Source organism: Cetorhinus maximus, chromosome 27 (assembly GCF_964194155.1).
Source record: "Cetorhinus maximus chromosome 27, sCetMax3.hap1.1, whole genome shotgun sequence".
Taxonomy (NCBI): domain Eukaryota; kingdom Metazoa; phylum Chordata; class Chondrichthyes; order Lamniformes; family Cetorhinidae; genus Cetorhinus; species Cetorhinus maximus.
This window is the reverse complement of record NC_135905.1, coordinates 19,139,578-19,157,643: the sequence shown is the minus strand read 5'-3', so window position 1 is coordinate 19,157,643 and position 18,066 is coordinate 19,139,578. Positions and strand designations below refer to the sequence as shown.

Sequence of the window (18,066 nt, the reverse complement as noted above, 5' to 3'; positions counted from 1 at the left end):
ATTAATTAATTGCACTATTTATCAAAGCAGTTAAGAAGCCTTGTTTAGAAATATTAAGATTAATAGAAATGGCTATTGCTGGGAAAGAATTTAATCAAGTATCCATTAGAGTTAAGTGCATTACAAGGTAAAGGTGTCTAGTAAATGGGAGATTCAACATATTAGGGCTAAAAGTAAATTAAGCTAAATTTGCAATACAGATAAGTATAATTGAAAACTGATTAGCTGTCAGTTTATGCTGATTCCTGTTTCTTACTGATGATTAGCCAGTACAAGGTGGTTTGTTACTCTTCACATTTGTATCTGTTAGTTACGTCAAGGTTTTCCACTGAACTGGTTTTTCAACTAGACTGCTGTCTGGTTGAGCAAGTAAGCAAAGGCAAAATAATTCCTAATGGGGTCGCTTTCGACCAGCATGCGCCATTCCATTTACAAGCGACTTTAGTAAGAAAATCAGGGAACAAGGTGCCGCCCCTGTCTCTTAACTGGGAAACAAAACAAGGGACAATGGTCCAACAAGAGAATGTAAAATTAAATATTGAGGCAAGGAAGAATATTAATAATTTTGATTAAACAGTTTTGGGAAGATCACTACTTTAAACTTATAAGTAACAATGAAATTCTATTGTCAATCAACATAGCACTGTTTTCAGTGCAATGATTCTCATCCTTCCTGTCCTTGCCCTAGCTCCAGTCTAGAACATGGTCTCATTTTCACAAGCTTATCAGCCAACCACCATCTCACAATTAAAGGTCTTGGTGTTTTTTCTGACACTTGTGGCCCACTCTTGGTATGAGTCCAGCTAATGCACGCTCAGGTTCATAGGGAGTCAGAGTTTGTTTACAGGAGTGGATCTGGTACTGGCCGTGAGGTATATATCTAGTGAAGTGCTGAAAATGCAACAGCAAGATACACACTTAAATTTCATTATCAAAACAGAAAATGCTAGAAAAACTCAGCAGGTCTGGCAGCATCTATGGAGAGAGAAACAGAGTTAATGTTTCGAGTCCATATGACTTCTTCAGAGCTTAAGTTTAAATTTCATTACTTGGCTTTAAACCCCAAAATAAAAATAAACACTGTTTATTTGGCTTTCAGGTTGACTTTGCAAACAGACAGGTTGGAGGTGGTGTCACACGTGCTGGCCTTGTGCAGGAAGAAATCCGTTTTTTGATAAACCCCGAACTCATTGTTTCACGGCTATTTACAGAGGCTCTGGACAACAATGAGTGTCTAATCATTACAGGTTTGTTTTCTTTCTTACCGTTTCTCAACACAATGTTTTGTCGGTTGGCAAATTATAAAAGGTTGTTGATTCACTCTGTAACATTGGATGAAGTAGAGAGGTATATAAAGCTATTGAAATTTCATCATTTCTGTTTGATTTAATCATAATTGAATATAATCAAAGGCTGAAAAAGAAATCTACTGTGAATCTTGTTTAGTTTATTATTTTAAAAGTAAAATTGTGCACTTCTTAAGATTTCAACAAATTTTGACTGTTTCCCTGCTGAACACATTCTCAAGGACCGTTGTACTACACTTAATGAAACCATTCTGAAAATTACATTCTCTGCAAGACAATACTTAGTCCATTGTGATTTCCCTCTTTAATTCTTACATTTCTGCACTATTGAAAAATCTTGTTCTGTATTTGCAAGTGGTTGTTTATTTGATGTTTGAGTTTTTCTATAAATTATATGTATTTTGGGAATTGTGTGTTTATTAGATTCAGTATGTATATACCTGACTTTGTTATTAGATGTGCACTTGCATTCAAATTTTTAAGCACCTGACAGGCTGCCAACTGACAACTTGCTCTCTAATAGACACTGTCTTTCCCCTCACAACTTGGAGGAGATGTAAAGTAATTGGGAGGAAATGGCTCCACATTACAATACCTGTCACAAAGATTGGGAGTTATCATAAAAGCAAAATACTGTGGATGCTGGAAATCTGAAACAAAAACAAAAATCGCTGGAAAAACTCAGCAGGTCTGACAGCATCTGTGGAGAGGAAGACAGAGTTAACGTTTCGAGTCTGTATGACTCTTCATCAGAACTAAGGAGAAATAGAAATGTGGTGAAACATAAGCTGTTTAAGGGGTGGGGGGGGAACAGGTGGAGCTGGATAAAGGGCCAGTGATAGGTGGAGGCAGAGGAGAGATTGCCAAAGATGTCATAAACAAAAATTCAGCTGTTTTAAAAAAAAATCTGGAATTGATTTTGCTTTGCCACTGAAAAAATGTCAGTTCTTGAAAATAGTCCTAATTATTTTCACAAGAGCATGAATGGCTGGGTGTCAGCCTTGCCTACCTGATTGTGTGTATCATCTTAAAAACTAGAACAGCTTCCTTGAAAAACAAAGTATTTTGGTACATTGGTTGGTTTCAGGAAGTAGCAACTTTTCCCTCTGCTGAATCACCTTTCAGCCTTTTATCTATGTAAACAGGTAATTGTGAATAAACCACTACAACATTGGCTGACAAGATAGGTACCTAAAGCTCGTTTATAATGGGTTATTCCCTGGAGGCTTTTAAACTGGCTGGCTGTTATTTTCAATGTTGAGTGAAACTATGTGAGGATGATGCGACAATCAGCCACTTAAGTGACTATTTTTCCTCTCCTAGCTCGTTTTCCTACAGCTTCTAGCAATCAGCTGTATCCTGCTGACTAGAGAACCTGACTCAGTATTTAGTTTGATTGATTCAAACTTGCTTCCAATTAGACGTTGAATTCGGACGGAAACTGAATAGGGCGATAAAAGTCAGTAAGGTACCTATTGTGTACATAATACAGTACAATGAATAGAACACTTAATAAACTGCTAATATGCTCTGTAAGTATTTAAACCAACCTGTGTCAATCCCAACAAAGGTACGCACTCTTATGTCGTGAAGGTACTACTTGCTAAGTTGAAGGTTTGACCAATGATCAATGAAAGCAATACATTGTCAAAAATGGGTGATGCAACAGTCAGTTAATAACTTGCTGATTTTTATACCTGTAAAATTTTTGTGTGGCTTCAGAGAGATTATGCAGTACACCCATCAAGAATTTAAACAAATACGTCACATGATTTTATCAAATAATTTAAAGAAGAAGAATTTTCCAAGGATAGGTATATTGAGTGACCAATAACAAAGGGCAAGTGATCCCTTGTAACCTGTCTGCTCCATGAGGTTGTTACTTATAATGTGGCTTATTTTTTTCAAAAGCTAGATTTCCATTCTATGTACAATATTGGCTGCCTGGCAGGGTGGAAGGGACTATAAATGGCTGATGAGACTTGCAGTCAATCAGTTTACACAGTGATATGTTGTAGAGCACTCCATGAAGTATCCCCATGCCCTGCATCATCTCGGTATGACTCCACCATTCATTGCTGATGAAATAGCTCAATGTCAGGCTATAAAGCAGAGCTTTGGAAATGTTTTTTTTCAAGAGTACATTATTTTAAATACTGACTGTATAGCAGGGATCATGGGATAAGTGCTGTCATTCCTAGTGATGAAATATGATGCTTTAACTATATAATTAGTACAGTAAACCTCCAAACTGATACAAAATAAAATAGTCTAAAGGAATTAAGATAGTATTAATTATTTAACAAATTTAGATTAATAAGAAGTTAGGCCATGAGAAGATGTGGCTAAGTTGATGAGAATGCATTATCAATGTGATAGTTCAGTGAGTGAATTAAATTCTAAAAATAGTTTTGCAAATTCTACTTGAAAGAAAAGATATTTTAATATTTCAATGTAGATGCCTCATCTGAACTGATCTGAATTCTGACAAAGAGTCTGCACTCCAAGCATGCTAGCTTTTATCTCTTTACAGTACAGGTGCTCTATTTAGGGCCTTCATTTCTGCTGTTAGTTCAAGGTTACAACTTTGGTAGTACTTTTTATCTGAAGTATTTTGAAAGAATGGTTATTTCCACTTACTCAGTAGAGTATCACATTAAAGGTCTCCAGAGACTACTGTATAGTGAAGGATTATTTTATATAGATCTTACTTAGCACTGTACAAGGGAGTCAAGATCACTTACAATCTTCAGGTGAAATAGACAGAGGCTGATGATAATTGCCTATTTTAAAGCCCTACATTTGGTCCCTATTTTAATATATTTCCTTTAATAAAGTCCTGTGTCCATATTTATAATAGAAACTATGTTTGTAAACTTTGTCATGCTATAATCGCACCCTCTATCAATGGTTGTGCCACAGCTCACCTCCATTGCCAGGGGGTTTAATTGTAGTGCGACAAGTTACCTAGGGAGTTTCCCTTTATGATTAGGGGCATATGTATAAAGTAAACAGGCGAAGCAAGTATGCACGTCACTTTCTATTGCTTGTTTTGAATCTGGAGTTGTGATTTGGCGGTTCTTGTAGAGATATTATGGGAAATACTGTAAAATCCTAATTACCGTATGGGTGAAGATTTGGTGTAAAAAAAAAATCCAACATATTTTGCAGCCTGTTCATGTTGCTAATTAAAATGTTACAAAAACTCATTAACTTTACTGTACATCTATGTAAATTGATTTCTTTCCCTGAAAAAATGGCAGCAGTATTTTTGCCTGTGGAAGAAAATCTTTTTAATTTATGGCGCTAATTGGATGCCCCCTGTTAGGCTCCCATTGGAGCTGTACCAGGCACGGCTGGGCGGAGACCTCGAGGGATTTCATTTCTCGGCTCGCCTGGGAATCCCCCAGGAGGAGCTGGAATCTGTTGCTGATGAAAAGGAAATCTGGCCAGCCCTGCTCAGCTTACTGCCACTGTGACCCTCACCAGGAAAAGCGGTGTGAAAATGGATGGACAGATGGTTCACTAATTTAAAATTACAGGATTGGAGATATGCAGGAGTCTGTGCCCACTATTCTCTGATTTGGCCAAAGCTGCAGTAGGTTGTTGTTAAGGTAAGGCCAGAACATAAAATTGTTACAGCACAGAAAGAGACTATTTGGCCTGTTATGTTTGTGCCAGTTCTCTGCAAGAGCAACTTCCTTGCCCCAGGCCCCCTCGCCTTTCCACCCTGCAAATTTTTTCTCTTCAAACTGGAAACATGCTGATCTGGAAAATCCTCATGGACACATTGTTGAAACTCTTGCCCCTCGCTACCCCTTACAGTATTACTATCCCAGTCTATATTAGGATAATTAAAGTTCTCTATTATAATTACTCTATAATTCTTGCACCTTTCTTTAATTTCTTTGCAAAATTGTTCCTCTATCTTTCCCACTAATTGCTGGGTGTATTCTGTAGGTCACCAATGTAAATTGCACGGGTTCAATCCCTCTAGCTGTCTCTGGTAGCACATGCAGGCCTACCTCCTTGCCTTGTCCTACGCTTGCGGAGTGTTGACCTTCAAGGTATATAAAAACAATTGCCTCTCTCCAATGGAGAGAGATGCCTACGGCCCTTTGTGAATTATGTTAACTTATTCCATCTATAGTTACTTAGATGTAATAGTGCCTCTATTGTTTCTTACTTGCCTTCAGGGAAGAAGGGGAAAATCAGTCATCCAATAAAGTATTCACACAACACAGTGGCTGGCTGAAGGGTATATTTTAGTGAGACCAGAGACAAGGAAACCAGAGAAGCAAATAAAATAAATGACCTCCACAAGCTAAACTGAAACTGGCACACTCCGTTACCATATTAATTTTTTCTCTTCTTAGAAGCTGACTAAAGGAAGAAAAGTACACCCCACCCCCCGAGACTTTTTCCAAAACATTGTAGTTGAGGGGATCCTATATATAGCCCAAAGAATAGACTTATTGATGTCATAAAATTCTCTTGATGCATGTTTCCTTATCATTCATTTTTATTGATTAATGATTGTTGAAAGACGCAGAGCACTTAGTTTGATTAATGAAAAAGGATCAAATTTATTTGTAATGCACCCCATCATGGATTGTTTCTTGGCTGCTGGGGGAGGTGGGCTGGCATAAAGGTTGAAAGATAGAAAAGGACAAGGCAGCAAAGCAATTTAAACACAAGGATGAGAATTTTAATTTCAAAACATTTGGGCGCCAGGAGCCAATGTAAGTCAGCAAGGACAGCGGTGATAGATAAGCAGGACATGGTGTGGGATAGGATACAGGCAGCCGAGTTTGGATCTGCTGAAATTTACAGAGGACAAGCTGGCATAGTTGAGAGTTTAGAGATAATAGGCATGTATCATGGAGGACAGTTTTAAAAGAAGCCGTTTACATTACTTGAAACTAATTTTGGATGATTTGAAATTTAGAGTTTGTGTTCCTATGGACTCCTGATGGTAGCATGTTAAGATGCCCTCTTAATTTAACACAGAAAAAGTTAGCAGATACACCAAAGTAGGGAGGAAAGTATGTGATTTGAGGTGGAAGTAAGCGGTGCCTGTGATAAAAAAAAAATATAGGAAGTGGGAAGCTCAGTTTGGAGTTAACCAGAATACAGAGGTTGCAAAAATTCTTGTTCAGCCTCAGGCAGCAGCCAGGAACTGAAATGGAATCAGTTGCTAGAGTACAGTGTTTATAGCGGGAGCCAAAGATGGTAGCTTCAATCTTTACAAGTTTTCTAACTAAGTCCTCATCCAAGATGGTATATTTTATAAGGGAGGGGCTGAGAGAGTTAATGCAGAGGAAAAGTTGGATCCCATTGGGATTCATGTGGCAACCGCCCTATGTCTGTGGATGTTGTCACCAAGCATCCAAGGCAGCATTGAAATGAAGTGGAGCAATGTTCCCCCTCAACAGTACAACAGTGAATGCATAGCAGCCACAAGATACTGTGCAGGCCTTGTTCTGTGTTAAATTCACACAAAAAACAATTAAAGCTACCACCATTGAAAGAAACTGCTGCGTTTGACAACAAAATTTTAAAGGGAACAATGAAGAGATTTAAATATTTTACTTAAAATGGTAAGACTGGCAATTTCTACATATTGCTTAGAGCTGTATTGATTGGTCATTTTATTATAAAATCTATTTCGTGTTCTAACTGTAAATGCCATGCAGTTTTTTTTAAATGAACATATTTTGCTCAATAGATTTTAAATTGGAATTCTTGCTGTATTGTTGTGATGAGGTTTCATCAGACCAAATTGTCATTTATTACAATGCAAAGTACTTTTTTAATTATCTGGTTTAAAATATCGAGTTATATAGCCATGAGCAGTCTTAATAAGTGATGTGAAAAGAAAAATGTTATTAGAAACATAGCCGTAGAAGCTGTTATTTCTTGCTGTGTTTAGGAGAGGGGAAATGTTAATGCCTTTAAGCGTGCTTCTCTTAATGCATCATCCCTTTGTCCGCCTTTCAAGACCCATACAGTGTTGTTAAAAAAAATTCCACATCCACATACCAAAGGGTAGTTGAGGTGGGGTTCTCTGTTCCAATGAGATTTAACCTCATTTGTGATTTCTCATCAAAGTTCATGGACAGTCTAAACATTACATGCAGATTGAAAATTATTTTTCAGCTAAATCAACCATTTTTAGTCCAAAATATTTTTTTCAAATAGTTTTTGTTACCTAACAAGTGCTTAAATTCTGCTATTTTGAACATGTGTAGTTCTGTTATTCTACTCCTGGTACCATTTAAGGTTAATCCTTTGACAGAAAATACATTGCACTAATAGGCTTGGTCCAAACATGGACAAAGGAGCTGAATACAAAAAATAAGTTCAGAGTGAATGCCCTTGACATCAAGGCAGTATTTGACTGAGTGTGGCATCAAGTAGCCCTTGTAAAATTGAAGTTAGTGGGAATCAGGAAAAACTCTCCACTGGCTAGAGTCGCACCTCAAACATTAGAAGATGATTGTTGAAGGTTAATCATTTCAACCGGAAGACATCACTACAGGAGTTGGGCCCAACCATCCTCTGCTGTTTTGTCAATGACCTTCCCTCCATCATGAGATCAGAAATGGGGATGGTGGGGGATGTTCACTGAAGATTACAATGTTCAGTTCCGTACATAACTCCACAGATAATGAATCAGTCCCATGCCTGCATGCAGCAAGACCTGGACAATGTTCAGACTTGGGCTGAAAAGTGGCAAGTAACATTCTTGACATTCAATTTCATTTTTATCGCCGAATCCCGCCACCATCAACATTCTGGGGATTACCATTAACCAGAAACTCAACTGGACTAGGCACATAAATATTATGGCTACAAAAGCAGGTCAGAGACTAGATATTCTGTGGTGAGTGACTCCCCAAAGGCTGTCCACAATCTACAAGGCACAAGTCAAGAGTGTGATAGAACACTCTCTTGCCTGGATGACTGCAACTCCAACAGTATTTGAGAAGCTTGACACCATCCAGGACAAAGCTGTCTGCTTGGCTGGCAATCCATCTACCACCTTAAGTATTCACTGCCTCCATCAAACGCATGGTGGCTGAAGTGTACCATCAAGTGTAGCAACTCGCCAAGGCTTCATCGACAACACCTCCCATAACCACAAACTCTACCACCTGTGGAAAAGGGCAGCAGGCGCATGGCAACATCACCACTTACAAGTTCCCCTCCAAGTCACACAACAACCTGTCTTGGAAAGATATCACCATTCCTTAATTGTTGTGATCCAAAATCCTGGAACTCACTGCTCAGCAGCACCTTGGGTAGTAACTTCACCATAAGACCGCAGTGGTTCTAGAAGGCAATCACCACCACCTTCTCAACACAGTTAAGATGGACAATAATGCTGGCCTGGTCAGCAATGCCCGCATCCCATGAACAAATAAAAAAAGTTGAAAGTTTAATTTGCTTACCTGTTAAAGGTGCAAGTTTAGTGCTTACACTGGTTTCTGTTTGTTTATGTATATTTTTACTTCTGTTAAGGAGGTTGGCAGAAAATGTAGGTGTAAATAGTAGCCACAAAATAGGCGCACAAAAGAGTGTAATGTCGGGTGTAACTTCCTGATTACGCCCACAGAAAATTCTACCCCATCGAGTTCTTAAATTATGCATGATTTGGAAGTGACACCAAAATCTTCCTGAACACCCTTCAAGCTCAGAACACAATTTGTGTTCTAAGCCTAACATCAATGGGTTGTGATGATTCACATTCTGTGAAGTGACTTATTATGACTTTCAGAGATTTACAATTAAGGTCCACTTAGTAGTATTGTGCAGTAAGGACATTAATAACCACAGATAAAGCTTTTGGCCCCTTAATGGCGAAGAATATTTCATCATACTTGTGATTCAAAGTCCAGCACATTTATTTTTGTACCTGACTTCAACTAAGACTCCTTAGTGCCTTGTCTGTCTGATCTATTCATTATATTTAGTTCTGATCCATCCTGACAAAAGGCTTAATGGATGTAACCAAGTTGATATATTTGAAGAAAGGCTGAACATTTCAAAAGCACATAATTAAATTTCTCCTTGCTGATGCTGTATTTGGAGGAGGTTGGGAAGCAATGCTTTGTCCAATGATAAATTTGTATCATACCAGGGAGAGGCAAATTATTTTGTGGACACATTAGGAATTGGGGAATCTGACGTAAATGCTGGAGTCAGATTGGTAGATTTTAATGAATTACAGCAATTTAATTGACATAATTTCAGATGGCAAGAGGCTGATATTTTAATTTTATCTTTAATGGAAGAACACTTGAAGGACAGGCTCAACTGATTAATGGGGATTCCCCAGGAATGTATTTTGAAAGACTGATTGTAGGTCTGAATCAATGCACACTCTACTGTGTGACAATTCTAAATATTAACATTTTGTGTTTTAACAGTTTATGTATTTTAGGGGTTTTTGCATTATACTGAAAAGATTGGTTGCACTGAATATTTGAAAGCATTTTAAGATTTTCTAATATTTCAATACACTTTAATTCAGAGGTCGTCCTTGGAGAGCAGAGAAAAAGGTCACTCCTCCCTTTTTTTGCTATTGTTACTGTTCACTTAACGGAGACATTTCTTTCCAGCTTGTCAGTTTGTCAGAATTTTAAACAGTAAAGAGCTGCTGATATTTGAAGTTCACTGCTTGCAGCAGTAAATAAACATGAAGCTGATATCAAGTTTTTCTGTCATGATTAAAATGCATTTTTTGTTCTGTCAACTAACAGGCACTGCCCTGAACAAATATCAGTCATATTGGATATTACGTGTGGGAAAACAACTAATATATTAGTATTATGTGGTTTAATAAAAAAAAAAGTGCAGTCGTTCAGTAAACAAAATTATTGCTCTGCACATTAAATTTAATCTTATTCATCAAACAATAGAATGAAGTCTCTGTCCCATTATTATGCTTCCCAGTTTAAAATATTTTTTTTTAAACAAAGATAGAGTTTCTTGCCACATTCATTGCATGTCCAACTTTTTGATCAGCCTTTTTTCTAAGGTGCATGAAAATCCATTGCCACGTTTAAGTCTCCACATCAAACTACTGAGTAAACTGCATACAAAATTTCTGTTTGTCTAATTTGAAGTATTCACTGCCTCTGGACATCCATCTAAAGACACAGCACACTTAGCTAAGTCCGGAGAGCTTAAACGCAGCTTGGAAGAGCCAAGGCCTAAAGATCTGAAATGTGCTTGGGGTGCTGGTGTACTATAACCAACTAGAACAGTGTAAATGGGCAAGCACAGAACACTGTTAGGTTCCCTGCTGCTTATCCAGCTAGGACCAACCTACAGTGGCAATTTGATCCCTTGAGATACCCCTATCGTTTGGCTGGTCAGTCAACAACAGTGCCCTGCAGTACTGTGGAATTGCTTGACTCTGCTATCAGATTAGGATCGGGTATGACCTGTCCACAAAAAAAAAATGAGGATAGAGCAGCCAACTTGATTGGCACCCCAGCCACCATCTTAAACATTCACTCCCTCCACCATTGGTGCACAGTAGCAGCAGTGTATACCATCTAAAACTTGCGCTGCAGCAACCTGACAAGCATCCTTCAAAAGTACCTTCCGAACCCAAGACTTCTATCACTTTGAAGGGCAAGGGCAGCAGATGCATGGCAGCACCACCACCTGCAAGTTGCCCTCCAACACACACCATCCTGAATTGGAAACATTATTGCCATTCCTTCATTGTCACTGGATTAAAATCCTGGAGCTCCCTTCCTAACAGCATTGCGGTGTGCTTATACCATGTGGACTGTGGTGCTTCAAGAAGGAGGCTCACTACAATCTTTTCAAGGGTAACTAGGGATGGACAACAAATGCCAACCTAGCCAGCAACACTAACATCCCATGAGTTTGACTGAGATGGCTGAATTAATTCAGAATTTCAATTCCTGGACATGTCTTAAAGCCAACTCAAACTTCAAGAGACCTTGCTTACTGTGACCTGTCCTCTCCCCATGAGGCAATGACCATTCACATTCAAACTTCTTAATGTTTAGCTATTAAAAAGGATTTATAGTAGAATACAGCCGTCTATAATGCCATTAAAATTCCTTTTCTTTGTAATTCCAGTCTCAAACTGAATAGTATAAGTCTTACAAATGTTCGCCTTGTACTCAAATTTTGTGATATCGTGCATTTAAAATGCTATTCTATGTATTACATTACCACTAGAAGGGGAAACGAGCGTAGGGACAAAACTGAAATTTGTCATAGTAAATACACAAGCTCAGAAATTTAGATTTCAGCCACTAACTTCGTTTTATAGTTACTTTAACTAATTTCTGAAGAGCATGCAGTTTCTAACCCTTTCTTGTGCAAGATAGAAATTTATGATTTCACTTGTACAGCTTTTTACCTGTAGTGTGACAGAATTGTTCTGTAAATTCTATGTGCTCCCCATCTTGTTCTCTACCCCAGCCAATGCATCTTGCCCTGCTGAATCTGAGAAAGGCAAGAAAAGTTGTAAGTGAAGGGAACAATATGCTTGCATTACCCAGTATTTTTTTGCTTGTGTACTACACTAGAGTATGTCTTTTAGGTGCATAATTGATAAACTGTTTTTGTACATAAACCAGGAGTGGATGTAAAATATGATGTAGTATGCAACATTATTTGGTGCTATTTTATATTCATAATGGGCAATTTCAAATTTATTAATTGGCGGTTTTTACAGTAGGCAGGCATATCAACTCCAAAAATGTATAACTGAACAACTTAATTACACAAAATGCAGGGTGTTATAAAAATGAATTATGAAAATTTGAGCCTGGAATTCCAAAAAAAATTATACCTAACATACTGTTATAGAATTCATTGTTCTGCTTCATGGTGTCACTGCACCTATGTAATTCTGAACATCGTGACTCAACAGCATTTGAAGCTTTTACATTATGGGCAGAATTTTACCGTCAGCGTGTGGCCTGACGCGCGCAATGATGTCGGGCTTGCGTCCCAACGTTGTCGCGCATCATTTCGATATTTCATTCGACGGGTGCGCACTGGCGGCAGCTGCACACCCGCCGAACTGTCAACAGCCTATTAAGGCCATTAAAAAAGCAATTAAGCTTGTTAAGAACACTGCCCGTCCAACCTTAAGGTTGGCGGGCAGGCGAAGAGCCCAGGCGGCCTTCGCCTTTTTAAGGAAACCTCATCCATGGGCAGGTTGAGGTTTCCTGAAGGTTTTATGAAATAATTAAATAAATTTTCCTAACTTCACAAACATGTCCCAGCTCATGTGACGCTGTCACATGAGGGGACATGTTTAAATAAATTTTTACTTTATCTATTAAAAACTTTTATAATCCATTCAATCTCCCTGAGGCAGCTCCGTGCCTCAGGAATATTGCTGCATTCTTTCATGCGCATGCGCAAAAGAGCGGAGGGCCTGTCCCTCCCTCCCTCCCCCTGCCTGCACAGGTAGCAATAAGCGCTACCGGCCCCGCTTGCGCTGGGCGGGCCTTATTTGGCCTGCTCGTGTAAAATGGCGGCGCACAACCGATTGCAGGCTGCGACCAACTCCACGCTTGCTCCCGCACAGCCCACCCGCCATAGGAAAAATTCTCCCCTATGTTTCCTTCCAAGTATGAAAACGTTCCATCAACCTCTTGCTTCTGAGTCAGGAAGGGTTGGGTTCCATTCCTGTCATGAAGCTATTAACGTATATAATATTTTGGAAAATATTTTTCTTTTAAAATAGAGGTTTAGTCTGCAGGTGTGTCTTAATTGAACTAAAGCCAGCTAGTCTGGGTGCTTTGATGGGTACTAGTTTTGATATGTAAGGGAGATAGCGTGCATTTGCATATTTTTGAATGGAGCATTGAAGAAGTGGGGTGAAAACTGACGCCTTTCTAGCAGCTACCAAGCAATATGTTTATATTACTAATAAAATTGGTACTATGAAAGGGGTTTCATTGTTAAAAGGTGAAGCTCAAAGAGACAATGAGAATTGAATTCAATCAGTGGTGGCAGGTATAACTTCAGCAGTGTTCAGGTGTGCACGGCAAAGGCAACGTGAGATCAAAAGGCAGCTGCAAGCCTCCAACTGGCTCCACAGCAACCAAAGTGAAAGAACCTCATTTTGAATTCATACGGTGAAATTGCCTTGCCTGGTGGCTGGTTAAGTCTATGGGTTGCTGTTGCCTTAATGGAGATTAGTTTGGGAATTTGTTAAAAGTTATGATAGTAATAATTTGAAGCCATGTGTATATATTTTACCCTATGTAAATTAATAAAATGTTTCAATTAGTTTAATATAAAGCCTCAAGAACTGCTGGCCTGATTCCTGAATTTAGAGTCTCATCTCAAACATAACACTTAAAATCACAGAATATGACAGATGTTTAAAGTTTCCCTCTGGGATTTTTAAATAACTCCGCTTTACCAACCTCATCGGTCATAACAATTGGGGGTTGTGCCAGGACAAATTGTATTTCCAATTCCTCGATTGATTAGGAATTGGTGAATCTTAAGCTTACGAGTACAAGAGGCACTTTTTTGAATTGGCTTTCGCAATTGCTAAGAATTGCCTGGGAGTAGAAGAGATAACTCTGATTGGGTTGGAGAGAATAACCAAAAGTAGGTTAACAGAGTTGGCGGATAAGTTAAAATTGGCGTTACCTGCGGAGGCTAGGAAATCAAATATAGTTAAAAGTACAGCACAGCACCTACAATTCGAAGCGAAACCTGACACTAGTGATTCACAGCTGGGGGTAGTGAGACTTCAGTTGCAAATGAAAAAGCTTGAATTGGAACAAGCAAGGGAATTAGAAATTGTGAAGATGGAGAACGAGGAAAGAGAAAGAGAATTCCAACTGAAAACGTTGGCAGTTAGAAAAGAGATGTCATTAGGTGAGGAAAGATTTATCTCTAGAGTAGAACCCAGTGGGGATATGTTTAAATTTGTACAAGCTGTTCCAAAGTTTTAGGAAAAAGATATTGAAGCATTCTTTATTTCATTTGAGCAGCTAGCTGAACACATGAAATGGCCATAGGAAAACTGGACATTATCATTACAGTGTAAGTTGTTAGGTAAGGCACATGAAATATATGCTCTGTTTCAGAAGAAATGTTGGTGAATTATGATGTGGTGAAAAAAGCTATTTTGAGTGCATGTGAGTTGGTTCCTGAAGCATACAGGCAGAAATTTAGGAATATGAGAAAACAGCCTGGGCAAACTTATATTGAGTTTGAAAGAGTAAAACAAAGTAATTTTGACCGGTGGATATGGGCGTTAAAAATAGAGACAACCTATGCAGCTCTTAGGGAAGTCATTCTTCTGGAAGAATTTAAAGATTCAATCCCTGTGGTAGTGAGAACTCGTGGAGGAGCAGAGGTTGACTCTAAGACAAGTAGCAGAGATAGCTAATGATTATGAGTTAGTTCATAGAGCTAAACATTTTTTCCATCATCCTTTCAAATTGGAAAAGCATAAAAAGTGGGAAGGTGAAAAGAAGGCAGGTAGTCAGGGAAGAGGAGTAGTAGCTAGAAGTTCCCAGGTAGTTTTTTCTCAGAACAAAAAGGAAGATGCTGAAAGTAGAAGTGCCATTCGAAAATTGAGGTGTTTTCATTGTAATAAAGTGGGGCACATGAAGTCAGTGTGTTGGAGATTGCAGGAAAAATCTGTAGGAATTATTGGGGTACAGAAAAGCTCTGGACGTAAAAGAACTGAGTTCCGAGGTTCAGGCATAAGAGAAACCAGTGGTTTGTGTACAGGTGAAACAGAGAGAATCCAGTGAAAGGTAAAGAAATGGGATTGTGTTCACAGTTTATTCAGGAAATTCCGAGGAGCAGGTTGTAGCAATGTTTAAAGATTTTCATATCTGAAGGGAAAGTCCATGTGTACAGGGTGGAGTAGGTAAAGATGTTAAAATTTGAAGAGACACAGCGGGTAGTCAATCCTTAATGTTGTGGGATAGTGATATTTGTTGTTCAAAGGGAGTGTTGCAGGAGAAGGTAACAATATGTGGGGTTCATGGAGATGCTAAATCTATTCCATTGTGGAAGGTAAACTGAAAGAGCAGATGGAAGACAGGTGATGTTGGAGTGGTGGAAAAATTGCCCATTGCAGGGGTTCAGTTTATTCTGGGGCATGATATAGCTGGATCGCAAATGTGGATGCGTTGAGAAGCCTGTAGAAGTGTTTTCAACAGAAGTGCTACAGAAGGAACATCCTGGATTGTTTCCTGATTGTGTTATAATGAGATCAAAGGCCCATTGGGAAGTACAAATTAAACAAGATAAGCAGGCAGTTCAAAGGCAAGAAGAAGGTGTTGAAATCCAATTAGCTGGCACAGTATTTGATAACATTATTCAGGAGGAAGGAATGCAGGACAGTTCAGCTGAAATGTTTAACTCAAAGAGGTTAGTGGAGTTACAGAAAAATTAGTTGCAATTGAAACAGTTATATCAGAAAACTTATTCAGAAACTGAAGCAAAATGTATTGCAGTATGTTATTATCTTCGAGGGAATATATTAATGAGAAAGTGGCGGCCGGATCATGTCTCAGCAAATGAAAGCTGGAAGGAGGTGCATCAGCTTGTTATCCCTTTAGATTATAGAAATGAGATTCTGAGGACTGCTCATGAAATTCCAATGGGGGGACATTTAGGAATTAGGAAAGCACAGGAAAAGATACAAAGGTATTTTTTTCCGGCCAGGTTTGCATAGGGACGTAAGTCAAATTCTGTCATATATGTCAAGTAACAGGAAAATCACAAGCAGTGATTAAACCGGTGCCTTTAATCCCAATAACAGCATTTGAAGAACCTTTTACCAGGGTCATGATTGATTGTGTAGGGCCCCTCCCTAAGACTAAAAGTGGAAATCAGTATTTAATTACAATAATGGATGTGTCTACTGGGTTTCCTGAAGCGATACCTATAAGAAATATTACAACTAAGATTATTGTGGAGGAGTTAATTAAATTTTTCACAAGATATAGTTTACTGAAGGAAATATAATCAGATCAGGGGTCAAATTTCATGTCACAGATGTTTAAGGAAGTACAGTTTGGGGATAAAACAGTTTAAGTCAACAGCTTATCATCCAGAGTCACAAGGTGCTTTTGAAAGATGACATCAAACTTTAAAAACTATGCTAAGAGCATACTGTCAGAATTATGCACAGGATTGGGATACAGGAATTCCATTTTTGTTATTTGCTGTTAGAGACGCTCCTAATGAATCGACTGGTTTTAGCCCTTTTGAACTAGTTTATGGGCATGAGGTAAGGGGACCACTGAAATTGATTCATGAGAAATTGGTGGGTCAAAATTCAGAAACTACTCTCCTGGAAAATTTCAGGGAAAGATTGAACGGAGCATGTGAGTTGGCTAGGGAACATTTAAAGATCTCACAGCAAGTGATGAAAGTGGAAGCGGATAAGAAGGCTAAAATTCGCAGTTTTGTTTCTGGAGAGAAAGTACTAGTTTTGATACCAGTACTAGGGGATTCCTTAAATGGAAGATTTAGTGGGCCTTACAGAATTGAAAAGAAATTGAGTGAAGTAAATGATTTAATAAATACTCCAGATAGAAGAAAGAAGTAGAGGGTGTGTCATGTAAATATGCTTAAAAAGTACTTTGACAGAGAGGAACAAAAAGAGGTATTAGTGATGGTGGATGATGAGAAAGAGGTAGAAGTGTAGGGCTCTGAAATTGATTTTCCTCTAATCAAATTGGATAATGAGGGGGTGCTTGAAAATTTAAATGAAATTGAGTTACCTTCCAAGCAAGTGTCAAAGTGATTTGGAAAAGCTATTGCAGTCTCACAAACCTATTTGTGGAAATAAGTTGGGAAAGACACATTTAGCTTTACATGATGGATGTATAGAAATACCACGTTCAGTGAGGCAACAACCTTATAGATTAAATCTGACAAAGTTATCCACAAGTACAAAAAGAAATTGATTTCATGCTTCAAATTAATAATTGAGTCTAGTCGCAGTAATTGGAGTTCACCTGTTGTACTGGTACTGAAACCGGATGGAGAACACAGGCTGTGTGTGGACTATCGAAAAGTGAATGGGTGACAAAAGCAGATTCATATCCCATACCACGGTTGAAGGATTGCATTGAGAAAGTGGGACAATCGAAATTTATCACAAAGATTGACTTGCTAAAAGGATATTGGCAGGTACCGTTGTCAAAGAGAGCCAAAGAGATATCAGCTTTTGTAACGCTAAGTGGACTATATCAGCTTAAAGTCATGATATTTGGTATGAAGAATGCACCTGCGACATTTCAACTGACAAAGAAAGTAATTGGGGGCCTAAGCAATTGTGCAGTTTATATTGATGAACTAATTGTTTTCAGTCAGATGTGGGAGGAGCATTTATAGCATCTGGAAGAATTATTTACTTGACTGCAAGAAGCTATTTTGGTGATGAGCATGGCTAAAAGTGAATTTGCAAAAGCGCAAGTTACATATCTAGGCCATACCATTGGACATGGTAAAGTGGCTCCAAGAGATGCGAAAGTCAAGGCTATCGTGGATTTCCCAGTGCCTACAACAAACGAGAAGTTTTGAGATTTCTGGGCATGAGTGGGTTTTACTGGAAATTTGTACCAAATTTTAGCCAAGTGGTTGCTCCACTGACTGAACTACTAAAAAAGAACAAGAAGTTTCAATGGACACTGGAGTGTCAGAAGCCATTCAATAGTTTGAAAACTATTAACTATGACACCAGTTTTGGCAGTAGCCAATT

At 38.5% G+C, this 18,066-nt stretch overlaps 1 protein-coding gene across 2 annotated transcripts in view; it reads left to right on the top strand.

The window, feature by feature from the left end:
* Window positions 1-18,066, top strand: part of parga (poly (ADP-ribose) glycohydrolase a) — a 178,697-nt gene that overhangs the window by 127,775 nt on the left and 32,856 nt on the right. For both annotated transcript variants that reach the window (XM_078530846.1, XM_078530845.1), the window contains exon 13: window positions 1,100-1,247. In XM_078530846.1, coding sequence (XP_078386972.1) covers window positions 1,100-1,247 — 148 coding nt within the window. The remainder of the gene's footprint in view (window positions 1-1,099; window positions 1,248-18,066) is intronic.